Source organism: Pseudomyrmex gracilis, unplaced genomic scaffold, assembly GCF_002006095.1.
Source record: "Pseudomyrmex gracilis isolate BER0280 unplaced genomic scaffold, ASM200609v1 scaffold_18, whole genome shotgun sequence".
Lineage (NCBI taxonomy): Eukaryota > Metazoa > Arthropoda > Insecta > Hymenoptera > Formicidae > Pseudomyrmex > Pseudomyrmex gracilis.
This window is the reverse complement of record NW_018020602.1, coordinates 1,178,456-1,192,421: the sequence shown is the minus strand read 5'-3', so window position 1 is coordinate 1,192,421 and position 13,966 is coordinate 1,178,456. Positions and strand designations below refer to the sequence as shown.

The 13,966-nt window shown below is 36.0% G+C and overlaps 1 protein-coding gene across 4 annotated transcripts in view; it reads left to right on the top strand.

Annotated features, from left to right (window-relative positions):
* The window catches only part of LOC109864251 (Down syndrome cell adhesion molecule-like protein Dscam2), a 62,888-nt gene that overhangs the window by 30,599 nt on the left and 18,323 nt on the right, over positions 1-13,966 (top strand). For all 4 annotated transcript variants that reach the window (XM_020445289.1, XM_020445288.1, XM_020445292.1 and 1 more), the window contains exons 2-4: positions 2,543-2,729; positions 4,015-4,157; positions 11,027-11,191. In XM_020445289.1, coding sequence (XP_020300878.1) covers positions 2,543-2,729; positions 4,015-4,157; positions 11,027-11,191 — 495 coding nt within the window. The remainder of the gene's footprint in view (positions 1-2,542; positions 2,730-4,014; positions 4,158-11,026; positions 11,192-13,966) is intronic.

The window sequence follows — 13,966 nt, the reverse complement described above, 5'->3', positions numbered from 1 at the left end:
ACTGTAATTTATATTATATATAACATTAAATAATACATATTATACATATAATTTATTATATATTTATAATATTATACTTTATATTGTATTATATGTATTATATACATACTACAGTAATGTCACTGACCTCCGCCGCGCGACCTTGGCGGGATCACTGACCTCGGCTGCGCGGCCTTGACGGGGTCATTGACCTCGGCCGCGCGGCCTTGGCGGGGCACTGACCTCGGCTGCGCGGCCTTGGTGGGGTGGGGTCACTGACATCGGCCGCGCGACCTGGGCGGGGTCACTGACCTCGGTCACGTTATTACGGTATATATATATGTGTGTGTGTGTATGTATGTGTATTATATATAGATATAGAATATTATCTATAATATATGTATATTATATATAATATATGTATATGTATAATATTTTCTTTCTTACTCTTTTCTTTGTCACGTGACTTTAGTCACGTGTTGTTTTTCCATTCTTCTCTCTTTTTTTTATTTTTTGAGTTTGATTTTCATGCGTTATTTTTGACATCTCTCGTAGGTGTATTACATAGTTTATAAGATGTATATATTAGCTGTCATCGCGGTGACAGGTTGTGTTCTCTGATGTAACATGTGAAAATGAAAATAATAATAGAGTGCGCGTAGAGCGCGCTTGTGTTGTGCTAGTCTCGTAAAAAGGTAAAACACGATTTGTGTTTTGGATGACAACCGTGACGACGAGACATCATCATATTCCGATCGCGGGAACATTTTGTTTCTTGGAACAAGCAAACTCAGCCCTGGCGGGCGTTTATTTAACTTGAATATACGGAGGAAAAGTTGCATTATACGTAAATGTAGCTCGAAAGCGTTCGGGAACGGATTATAGAAGCTCGCGCGCGTACGTTGCTTCTTAATCCGAGGATTTTGAGTGAAATATTTGGTAGATGCTATCGGCCAGTGACGCGACCGTTTGCTCCAGCGTACATTTAATCCTGGAACGAGCATGGTCTCGAATCGATTCGAAATCTAGGTCGAATTCGGCTTAGTGGAATTGATATCTCCGGTTTCTCGGTTTGCGAACAATGTATACGTCGTCGAAGAGTAGAGAGAGGAGAGAAAGAGAGAGAGAGAGACAGAGAGACAGAGAGATAGAGACAGAGACAGAGACAGAGACAGAGACAGAGACAGAGACAGAAGGGAGTTGGTTTAGACTGGCTTCGCGAATCAGGTTGTTCCAATGTGTTCCGCTCGTTTCTCTCGTCGACAAGACAAAAGATAAAATTTTATCCGTGGCGCTTACCAACTAACAAATCAAATAATCGTTTCAACATCAAGTTTAATTCACGGGTAAAACCAGATCGGAACCTCCCATTCTTCTCGCCTCTCTTTCCCCAGTCCCTAAAACGCCACTACATGTAAAGAGACAGAAATAAAAAAATTGATTTCTGAGAAATAGATACAATTACATACACAGGGTGTCCCATTTAAGTTGACACAAAGCATACAAATTAACAACTTTCGTCTTGATTCACTATAAAAAAAATCATTTCAATTTTTGGGAATATTTAACAGTTGCAGAAAAAATTGAAATGCTTTTTTTATGAATCAAGACAAAACATAAAAAAGCTGTTAATTTGTATGCTTTGTAGTACCCCAAAAGAAATTATCCATTACGTCGTACAATTTATCGTTAGACAATTTATACTGTTTCTCTTAATATCTTGAAAAACAGAAGTTCTACAAAAAACGTTTCAAATAAAAGTTATACGTTGTTTTATGTAGATTAAGACTTGAAAATAAAAAAATGTGGATTTACGATATAAAAAAAGTTGACCTTAAAATGACCTTGAAAACGCCCACGTATAAAAAACTAATAGTGCCATTTGAATCTTCACTCAAAATATTGAAAGACGTATGTTGCTTTTTTTTTAAATCACAAGTGTCTACGAGATTTTTTGCTGTGTCAACTTAAACGGAACATCCTGTATATGTATGTGTGTACGTATGTGTGCGTTTGTGCGCATATTAAAACTTGACAAAGAAATGTTACTTACTGATAAAAAAACAAAGTTATTTGCCAATAAAATTACAGTAAGCCAACCATGTATGTGCGTGCACGTGTGTGCGCGCGCGCGCTCTGCAAAACACATTATAGCAAAATATAACGCGCATTTCTCTCTTCTATGAATATCGTTCTCGAAAAAAAAGAAATCAAAATAATTAACAGTTTTAATTATATTCTTTCTTGTTGCTCGTTAAATCCACGCAATGCGTCGCAAAACATGAAGATTTAATCGCCACTTGAGCGCGCGCACTGAAATGCGCCGTGCGGTTATATTCGCGTAATTTCTCATCAGTACGCAGACTTGTTAAGAATTAAACGGATGAAAGACAATATAAGTTAGCAGGACTAAATTAATTGCGCTCGACCGCGCACGTTTCATTAAACCGACGCGCGTGGTCAACTGTGCACTTTGCGATGTATGTGTGACGTCGCGCAACAAAAACCCGAATATATATTCACAACGTGTTTAACGGAAAAGATATATTCCTACGTGTTTTAGGGTGCAGCGTGAAATTTGCGCTCAGTCAACAGGGCCCGGTCTTCACTCTAGAGCCGCCGAACACTCTGGTCTTTTCGAACACCACCGGTTCGCAATTAAGCTGTTCCGCACACGGCAGCCCGACGCCGCACGTTACGTGGATTACTAGCCCAGATCAAAGATCGGTCACGGCCGTGCCTGGACTCAGGTAAATCACGTTTCGTCAATCACACTTGTGCTGAATGTCCGACGGACATGTTATGTTTCATGGTGTGGCATTCATATAAATTCGCCAGCGTGGCCATTACATGATTTTTCGGAATCGATTCCAAAAAATAACAATAACAATAATAATATAATGATAATAATAATAAATCTTATAGATATATACATGTATAATATATACATTTTTTTAACATTGACAATAATTGTACATGCCTTGACCGGTCGGATTATGTCCCGGTCTTGCCTTGATCGGCCGGATCGTGCCTTTATCTTGCCTTGACTGGCCGGATCATGTCTCGATCTTGTCTTATAAATACTTCACGAAAAAGTACTTAATTATAGTGTTTTGGGAAGTTCTCAAGATGATCTACAAGATTGTGCAATAAAAAGTAGAGAGTTTTGTTTAAGAAATTGAAGGTAACTTTCACGTGACTTTCAAGCAACTATTCAAGGTCAAACTAATAACACTATCTTATGACCTCCTCAAAGCCATATAACTTTTGTCTGAAACATTTTTTTTTTAATTAAAAATAAAAAAGTTATTTAGGATAGAACATTAAAATAGGACACTCTGTATATAGTATTAAATTTAAATGGAAATTAGGGCAAATACAAACCAAAATATTAAATTATCTGTATAAATAACGTGGTTTATTGAAATATTACAATCAATCTTTTCGATTTCTATCGGATCAATAAAACCCGCATACTGATCAAACAAAACACGGTTATCGTGTTTAGTGAAGTCGGTTTTTATCGTTGTTAAAGTTTTATTTGACAAGTGTGTTTTTATTATTTATTAAAACATCGCTAAACATTTCAAAGTATGATTTCATGTGCAACTTATTACCTATATAATTTAGATTGTCACTGAAGAACATCCGATATAAGGATTAAAACGTTGTAATATTTAAATAAATCACGTTTTCATACACAGATATCCAGTATTTTGGCTCGCAGTATCGGCTCTATTTTCCATTAATTGATATTTTCACGAGCAGACTTATTAAATTTAAATAAAATCTAACTTTTAAAAGAAAACACAAATAGTAGAAAAAATAGTAAAATAATAATAATAAACAATAAGAAAAACAACATTAGGTATTTAAGCGACATTTCGTCCGTTTTAAGTTAAAATATCCTCGAAACACAATGTGTATGTTAAAGTATCTTAAACTCTCAAGAATGAAAGCTCATAACCGTTTTATTCGTTTCCGTTGTTTATTCTTGCGTGCGAATCAACCCATCCGTTATGCATTTTCTTCCAGGCAACTTCTCGGCAATGGGACACTATACTTCCCGCCGTTCTTGGCGCAGGACTTCAGAGCCGAAGTGCACAACGCTCGGTACAGATGCCGCGCGACCAGTTCTGTGGGAACGGTGCTCTCGCGCGAAGTCACTCTCCGCGCCGGTAAGTTTTATTTATCTCATCATCCCACGTCTTATCTAGTTCCAAAAGTGAAAGCAAAGTCTTGTCTCGACTTGATGCCGGGGAAACTTTTATCCTTCTAATCAAAAAAGATTTGGAAACTGTTTCTCTCTAACTGCGTGCAAATTCAAACTAAAAATATATATCGATAGAGATAATTTCGGAAAAAAGTTAAATATTAGTTAAATATTAATATTTTATATTAATATTTAATATATCCCCATACGGATTTAGAAATTTGTTTTCTTATATGTTTTCTTATATGCCGTATGATGATTGTTTCGCTCGCCAAAGCATCATTTCCGGTAGAGACTCTAACTGTTGTAACCAAATGTACAAAAAAGTTATAACAATTATATTTTCGTAAAATTGGTTTTGGTTACGAATAATCATTAGTAATGACAAAAATTGTGTTTGGTTACGAATAACCATTATCGATGACGGAAAGTGTTTTTGATTACAAATAATCATTACTGATCTCAGAAATTGGTTTTGGTTACGAATAACCATTATCGACTAAATATAGTTTTGTTAATTTAAAAAATAAAAAAACTGAAATCATAACACAATACTAATATAACATACAAACATCTAAAGTAGTTGCGCGTAAATATTTTTTATTCGCAGATTTTTCATTTTTTTTCTGATTTTTTATTTTTTCCGGCATAAAACTAATGCGTAAAGAAAAAAAAATTTAAACGCGAATGATATACAAATAAAAGCAATCAAGTGCAAATTACGAAAAGTTTTAATTTGAATTAAATTCTATATTCAAAAATTCAAACATTTGCGTAATTTGCACTCGAATAATTGTGCACCTACATTTGTTCGGTTTTTACAGTTGCATTATTATACCTTTAGTTGAAGTATTTTATTTATTTTTATTATTAGGAAAATTATAAAACAGGTGATAACAAGCGCGTGATGACTATGTGGGAAGCGTAATCGCGCTCTCGCAATAACGCTTAAGAGTTAATTACTATTTGCAAGTAATTGCGCGACACGCTCATTAATGCAACGCGCGAGTAGAAGATTATCTCGTGTGCCCCTTTGCACCCTCGTCTCTCTACTTTACTTCCCTCTTTATACATATATATACGCGACTACACGTCGTCGGGAGCCAAGGAGAAGCTTCTCCGACAGTGCTTTCCTCTTGAAACGAGCGGGCCAAAAAGGAACCTAGTTCACTTATCTAAAATGACATCGGCCGTCCCCACGTGCTCGCCAAAGGACTTATGCTCCAAGAGAGAGTCATTGTCGAAATCCCCTTTTGTGAGGAGCGCCGTTTCCCGACGAGCTCGGGAATTCGGTACCAACGTCCAGTCTACGTTCTCTTCTTTCCAAAGAAAGAAAGAGAGAAAGAGAGAGAGAGAGAGAGAGAGAGAGAGAGAGAGAAAAGGAAGAAGAACCTAGGGGTCCCAGAGGTGGAATTCAACAGCGAAGGGAATATTCATTATCCTACACTGTTTTATCGTCGCCGAGCTGCGTGGAGAATAATGTCTGAAAAGGCGTGACGTCGTCTTGAAAATTAAAAAAAAAGAGAAATACATATATATATATATCGCACGCGGAGCTTAACTTTCAGCGGCAAAATAATCGTTGTCGCCCGAGAACGACTATGCTTAATCTTAATATTTTTCAAGTGATTTTATTACACGGCCGTTTGATATACGTCGGATCTTCTTCTTTTCTTTTTTTTTTTATCTCTTGCAATTGCGCGGTTTTCTCGGTAGCGAAAAATCACACGAGGAATGTAACAAATGTGTATGTTTAACGAGAAAACACACACACATGTATATATTTATATACATATATATATGTATATATATATATATATATATATATATATAAAGCCTCAGTAAATTTAATTCCTGAAAAAACAAAGAAATAAATATTTTTATCTTTATACAACAAATGAAAATGGCGCACTTTATTCGAAAAACTGAAAAACTGTGTGTGTGTCAAACTAATATAACTAATTTTCTATCGCGCGATAAAATGAACTGAAATACGCATGAGAAAGAGTGACAAAATTTGCCCCTTTCATCGACTTCATAGATTTTGTTTAATTGTAGTCTAAATGTTAGCTTATGATGATACAATAACGTATGTAAAATTCCAAGATGAACATAGAAACGATTTCGGATTTATAGAATATCAAAGTTGTGATTAATTGAAGCTGTAATTCTACACAACGTAGATTAGGTTTAATTATATTATTGCAATATGCTACAATAATATGTAAGAGCTTCTTCACCGACGTCAAGGTACTAATCCATGAAGTTTTTTTTTGTTTAATATTTTTTGAATATTAAAAAAGTTTTTTAAGTTTTTCTTTTATTTTATACATTTTTTTTAAGAAACAAAAAATCAGTAATAAATACATCATATGAAATACAGATTTTTGCTCTTTAAATGACGCACGTGCGTATGTACATATGCACGTACAACGATTAAACACTGCAGGTCGTACACGCTGTATCTTACGTTCTAATCCCTCGGAATGTGTATGCCGGATATTTATTATTTTTTTTAGTCACATATGCTACGCGAGTGACAAAAACCGTATTTCTCCATATACAAGAGGAACTGTGGACGTTATACGTGAGAAAGAATTATTGCCTACCACACTGATGAGAGATCACTTGTTTTCACAGATGGACGATACTCCAGTGTACGTCGTTTTTATTCTTCTTTATTTTCTCCATTTTATCAACGGAAGAGAAGATGAGAAGAGACAGAGGGTATGACTAGAAAAAAAAACGTAACCACATTAGCAACCAGCCACCGGTTTTCTCGAGAAATAGTTTCGGACAAAAAAAGAGTTCTTTCTGACGACGACAAACGCTCGTACGTGTGCAATTTCGGGTAAAGCGGTTCGCAGTTTTAATCACGCGCACGGTGTGTGAATCTTTGTTTTTCTCGGAGGAAGAAAAACATGCGCGAGAGATATTTCCGTGTAAGACGACGATAGGACACGAAAGTTTGCGGTAACAGGAAAAAAACGCAATTAAAGAAGTAGCAATATTTCTTTTTAGAGGAAGTTTTTCTTTATTTTTTTATATATTATCTCTTTATTTTTCATATATTATTTTTTATATATGTGATTTATTATACATATCACATATATTATAAAGATCATTCTTCTGAGTAAAAAGCTCTTGCTCATTGTGTATTTAAAAAGTTGTTAACAAAATCTTTTAGTAAATTTCCTTTTAGGATTAGAGTTAAGGTGAGAAAGGCAGGTGAGACTTATGTGAGTCTCTAAGGTCACTTAGATTAGATTGATCCTCTGCGACTCCTCGCCGGTTTATTGTCAGTAAAACTGTTTCAGCTCGGCGTTTTCTGCCAGGCTACGAGTGATTTTCTTGTTATTCAGCTGATTTTGTTATTCAAGTCTTTGGGCTCCGGAAACATGGAACCCAGAAACTCGTATCTCTCTGCTCGATCTTGCAACTCTGCTTGGGGTACCTAATTTACTTGAAAAAAGAAAGCTCACTTCTTCGCCTGTCTACAATGTAGTGAGCTTGAGTATGTGATTTACTTGACAACAAAAGTCTCACCCTAACGAGATTATCTGCTTTTCTCTGGTTTCCAGAATTTTCTGATGATTAAACGCAATTTAAAGAAGATCGATCTGGGAAACCCCCTATTTTGACATCAGATTTGGATTCTGCACCTCAAAATACGTAAGAAAACATGCTTCTCATTTCGAGTTCAAACCATTTTTTTTTTTGGGCCTGTGTAATCAACGTTAAAAACTCTATTAGAAATCATTGATGGTATTTTCGAATTTTCTGAAAAAAGGTCATATTTTGTCGACCAGTATAATTAGAGAGATCTCTCCTAAAAAGAATACTTAGTCTTCTTCAAAGAATTTTTTTTGGAATATCTGAGGAGATAATTGTGCAACAGAGTAACATAAATGTTTTGTGAAAAACGCAGCTATTTTAAAGATGAAAGCGATTTATCGAATTTCTCGCTTCTCTGTATATTTGTGCTTACGGTTCTGATAGATTCTTGGGCGACTCGCCGTAAGTGGCAATATGCTCGGTGTCCCAGCAGAGAAATCCATCTCCAGAAAATTCGATTTTAAAAACCTCTCTCTCTCTCTCTCTGTACGAGACACCATATATATACACGAGGCGATAAGTTTCGGTTCAAAAATTCGCAGTAGCGATGCGTCAATACGCCATGCTCGTGTATTTTCACGCTGCATCAACGCGTGATAGGCAGCGGGGACATGTGTGAGGAATCCGGCATAAGCAATAACGTAAAGGGGCGAAAAATGAAAGATTCGCGAAAACGAATCCACTTTGAGAGAGAGAGAGAGAGAGAGAGAGAGAGAGAGAGAGAGGGGGGGAAGAGAGAAGGAAAGTTAATTTTAACGATTTCTAGGAAATATCGTTGCTTGCTTCGCTGGAGATCCTGCGCTCATATTAGCTTTATTTGCACATTTCGTTTCACCTCCGTTTCGCTCGTTCGCTTCTTCATGCCTTCCACTCACCAGGACGCATCTCAATTTTATCGTCACGTACGCACGGCCCCTCTTTCCTCTGATTCACAACCAACTTCTGACGGCAAAGGATAGAAGAGAAGAATGCGGCGGGACATCACCGGAGCAGCTCCCAATTTCCGATGTTCCGGATGACGGCAAGAAGAATAGATGGATAACGCGCGACTCGACTCGTACGTTTCGTCATCGCGCGAGACCGTTCTTCTTTTGACTACTACTACTACTTTAACTACTTTGTGTTTCGTCTTCTCAAATGCGCAATACCGCACATTTCTTGGCTCTGGCTTGCCCGAGCTTTTTAACTCTTGGCGTAAAACGTTCTGCTATTTTATCCTCTCTTGTTTTCACTTACGAGAAAATTGTGCATGTTATTTTGGCACAAATGTTTACGGATGAATCTACGATCTTTTGTCGGCGTTTAAGAAATTTTAACCTTGGAATGAAGTGAATGTGTGTAACTCTATACAATATTTTGCCTCGTGTAAAAAGATGATAAAAACATTAGAGAAACTAGAAATTATCCTTGAGCTTTCTTCTCAGAAAGTTTGTATTTCTCTATTTACACAAGTTTAATTTGTATTGAACATTAAAATATGTTAAAAAAGGTAGGTATTCAAGATTAATTATCGAGAAAAGTACACAGTAAAAAATCGTGCATTTATATGTTAAACTTTTCTTGTGTTATCTTGTTTTTTGATTGTTACTTAGCGATAATTTTTGAGTTTTGACCTTGAAAATGACCTTGTCGGTGATTTTTACTATTATATTCGTAATCAGCGCACCAAAATACAGTAGTATATCAATCGACAGAAAAATCGGGTGTTTCAAGTTTTCGGAACTTTATCCGTTCTTCAATAAGTAACACATAACGAATGAGTTTAATTAAAAATTTAGAGCGAACCTTTTGGAGGACATGTAAAACCTGTCTACAAAATTAACTTTTTTCTCTTTTACTGTGTATATTTTGTACATATTATATTTTAATATATGAAGATATGAAATATAGTGTGTGTTTTAATTAAAAGATGGTTACTTTTGATTAGAGATTGAAAGAGAAAGAGAGAAGGAAGGGTGACGAAATTCCCATTCACTCTTTAAAATTGATCGCACACAATAAAGGTGGTTTACACGATCTTGAGCTAACCGGGGCAATGTAGTGTAATAGCATTTTGAGTTAGCATATTCACTTAGCTATTACATGGTTAATATAACTGAGGATGCAAATGTAGGAAATTAATCGCACACTTTGCCAACATTTATTACAGCGAAACGTGGTGTGTGTATATATACATGCGAAGGCGGGGATGTGTCCTCGAGAGACTACGAGGATATATGCGACGTAAGCGTTGTTTCCGAGCAATCTCCGTTATATATTGATGCGCGAGTGTGTACTTAGATTGTGAGTGATTAGGTTTAGCGAGAGAGAGAGAGAGAGCTCATCTCTCAGTGCCTTGACATCTTGCGCTTTAACCGCGTTGTTGCAAAGAGTCGAGAGTAACTGTACAAATGGATAATTCTCGTTGAAATTGTTTTTTTTTTCTATCGGGATTTAATTGAAAACAATCTGATGAAAAAATTCGCGATATTGATTAATTATGAGCCGCACGCGCGGCGCTTACACGATACTATTTCTCACTCTCTCACATTTGTGAGTAAAGTTAACACGTCGTGGCAAAGTAAATCGCGAAGTAAATCGCATTACAAAAGCCATTGTCCGTAAACTCGAAATAAGTTCGATCGTCCATTATGCATGTTTTTACTCTTGCTTATGTCTTATTTTCCACTTCTTACATCCACTCGTACTGGTAACTTCTTAATAATCATCTATCTTCCGCGCTTTCAACGCACTGCGTCACTTCGCATACTCTCTCATATTCTCGAAGTTTTCTCTTTATCTTTTTTTCTGACTTTCCGTTACAAATATAACCGAGTTTTCTTATACAAGATATCCCGTTTTTTTTTTTTTTAATCCTCTTTTTGCACACATTAAATTAATTAATACAGTCAATTTTCTGTGATTCGAAAAATTTGCTGCGTAAATATTTGATAAATAGATTTTAAACGCATTTCGACTGTAAATCTGCATTTTTTCTCGCGGTAAATCAATTAAATTGCGAGTTAATTCGTAGAATAAAAAAATATCTTTATCATACGCAATTGGTTTATATAATTCCGTCATTTATTTCCGTCATATTATTATTTAACTAAATATGACTAAAAGATTAATTTAATTGTCAAACGTAATAATCTTGTTGGGAAATAATACGATTATTGCCGAGTTCTTGCAATGATTAGAAATTAAGCGTATTATTACAGCTTGATTGTATGCTCACAGTATTGACGGTGTCTGGATACGACGTCAGGGTAAACAGACAGCCCGTTCTAGAAGGGTGCAACGCGGTGTTGTCCTGCACAGCCCGAGAAGACGTCAAGGAACATCTCACCGTAACTTCCTGGTTTCGCGACGATGCTATTCTCCTACCTGGAAATACAGACACTGGTGAGTTAATATATATATATTATATAACTGCGCGCGCACGTATAGTTAAACATAACGTCTACTGTTCTAATTTAAAACAACCCACGCCGCGCGTGTTGATATCATGGTGAACAAAAAGTTCTTCAGTCACTACTATCAATTTGAATAATCGACAATAACGCACATCCATGATAGTACACCATTGCGTATTGTTAATTTTCCATTTTGAATACAATTGTTACGCGAAACACACTCTCGCTAATTCCGTATTCGGTCGTACATATCGATTTATCGAGTTTTTTTTATCAATGTGACACGAGCAAATATATACCTATTATTGCTATGCGTATATTGAAATTAATTTGCAAGCATGTCTATCGGCGCATCCAATTCGACTACTTAAAAACTGAGTAGTTAAAAACCAAAATCTTATATATAGTAATAATATATAGAACGCATTTTTTAAATGACATTTTTTTTGTAATCGATTTTTATTATACTATATATATTTTATATGTATAGTTTTTATTTTTCATATTTTTCTTGTTAATAATTTTTGTATTTAATAATTTATATTATTATTTTATTTTTTTGTTTATGCAATTATCTAAACGTCTTTCTTCTAAAAGTTTGTTTTTGTATATTGCAATATAGCTTACAGCATGTTGTTAAATTAAAAATGTGCTTATTCATTTCATTAACATTAATATATATATGTATATATAATTTATTTATTGAATTGTATACATATATAGTAAATGTTCAGTATAGAGGAGGATGCTCCGCGCGATAATCTTGATCTTGACATATGTTGTCAAGGACATGTCCCTGAGTAACAATGCAAAGATTTTAGCCGCTCATTGTCGTTCATTGTTTATTAAAAAGTTATAAACAAAACAAATTTCTTTGAGAAATTTTCGTTTTGCGACATCTTAAGACTACTTTTTTTGTTATTTTTGTTCGTATTGCAAGCGTGTAGGCAAGGGAGGCTACGCTTCCCCGCAGGGAGAGTAGCTTCGTCCCTCTTCCTGCTTCCCCCAAGAAAAAAACCTAATTTCGGTAAGGTTTTTCCTAACATTAAGTTGAGTTAGATCTAGTCAGGAGGTGCAGGGGGAGGGGCGAAGCTACTTTTTGTCAAGTTATCACGTCAGTCAATGATATTCATTTCTTATAAATCATGGCGAATTTTTTGCAAGATCTGAAGTCTCGGCCCAGAAGAGATTAACACTATTATGACCTCTCCGCCAGCATGCAAAGTGAGCGGCATACAAAAAAGAGTGTAAAATGCTTGCGAACGAGTATTCGGCACGTGCGCGCGCACGCGTGAACTAATTCGTTTGTCCGCGCTCAGGCACGCACGCACACATATATGCAATCAGGCCGCGTGCGCACGTACGTGTGCTAACTCGCTGGTTTAGATCGTACACGCTCAGGCATTCATGTCCCATACATATTTATGCCGCTTGGTTGCACGTAACCGGTATGTGTGTATGTGTGTGTATGTTGCGGCGCACAACTGTAGATACATGTGTGCCGTCGGAATATCATGGGAAGCATCGCGTCATGTCAGGGCTTGATACGTTTGTTTCGTAACTAGGCGGCTAACATTGCGCGCCGCAACATATATATGAAAGCGGCACCTGCACACATCGAGTGCCGCTTACGACTTGTCCGTTTCTCTCTCTCTCTCGTTCTTCCCATCCTGTGACGTGTGCCATATATGTAGATATCCTTTCGCTGTGTCGGTTATCGCCAATACGCGTCCGGCAACACGCACACGCTTTGCCGTGAGAACGGTCGTCATCCGTATCGCGATCAAAGATGACGACGACTTTGTCATCCGGCGTCACGCCAATATCGCGGCGAAAATGAAAAGAATGAAGCGCACCGAGCGCGATACACGATACGTTTGCACGAGTTTGCACTAGTAAAACTGGATATACAATTTGCGCGCGACCAAGGTTGCCAGACGTCCGGCTTTAGCCGAACATGTTTGGCTTTTTACAGTTTAGTCCGGCTAAAAATAAGCATGTCCGGCCTGTCCGGATTTTGTTAGGCTTTTTGTCTGACAAATTTGCACGTAGTATTATAATAAAAATATAGCACATATTTGTATGAAACTTAAACGTGAAGCAAACGCGCAATCCGCTCGCACCCCGCCGTCGCTTCTCTTTCTCTTTTTCTCGCCGTTCAGTCAGTGTTCACAGTTTTGACTTCTTTACAGCATGCTGAGTTTAGTTGATTTGTTATTGAATAGTGATTTTATTTTTTAATTTTTTTAATGTAATGATTATGTCAAATGTTAATTATCTATTATATTTTAATGCAGATTTTTAATTTAGTTTAGTAAGTATTAAAGTTCAATGTTATTTTTTTATGAACAAACCTTGAATTTTTTTGTTTCTATTATAAAAAATTTGGTCTTAGTACAAAGTACTGAATTTTGAAATTTAAGTTAAAAACAGATTGTATTTATGTAATAATAAAAAAGAACAAAGATGCTTTAATTTTTTTATAATAATTACAGTCTGTATTTTGCAGAACTTGTCTTTCTTTTTAATATATATGTGTTGTTATTGTGCTAAATGTCAATTTTTAGTTATGTGATAATAAATCTATTCTATGTGAAACGAGTTGATGTCGTTTTATTTTTTAATACATAGTATAGGGTATATGTATATATGCATCTCATATCAAACAAATAAATGCTGTTTTTTAATGTAAAAAAGTGCTGTCCGGCTTTTAGGATAAAATGTCCGGCTAAATTAACAACTGCGTTTGGCTTTTCTGATTTTT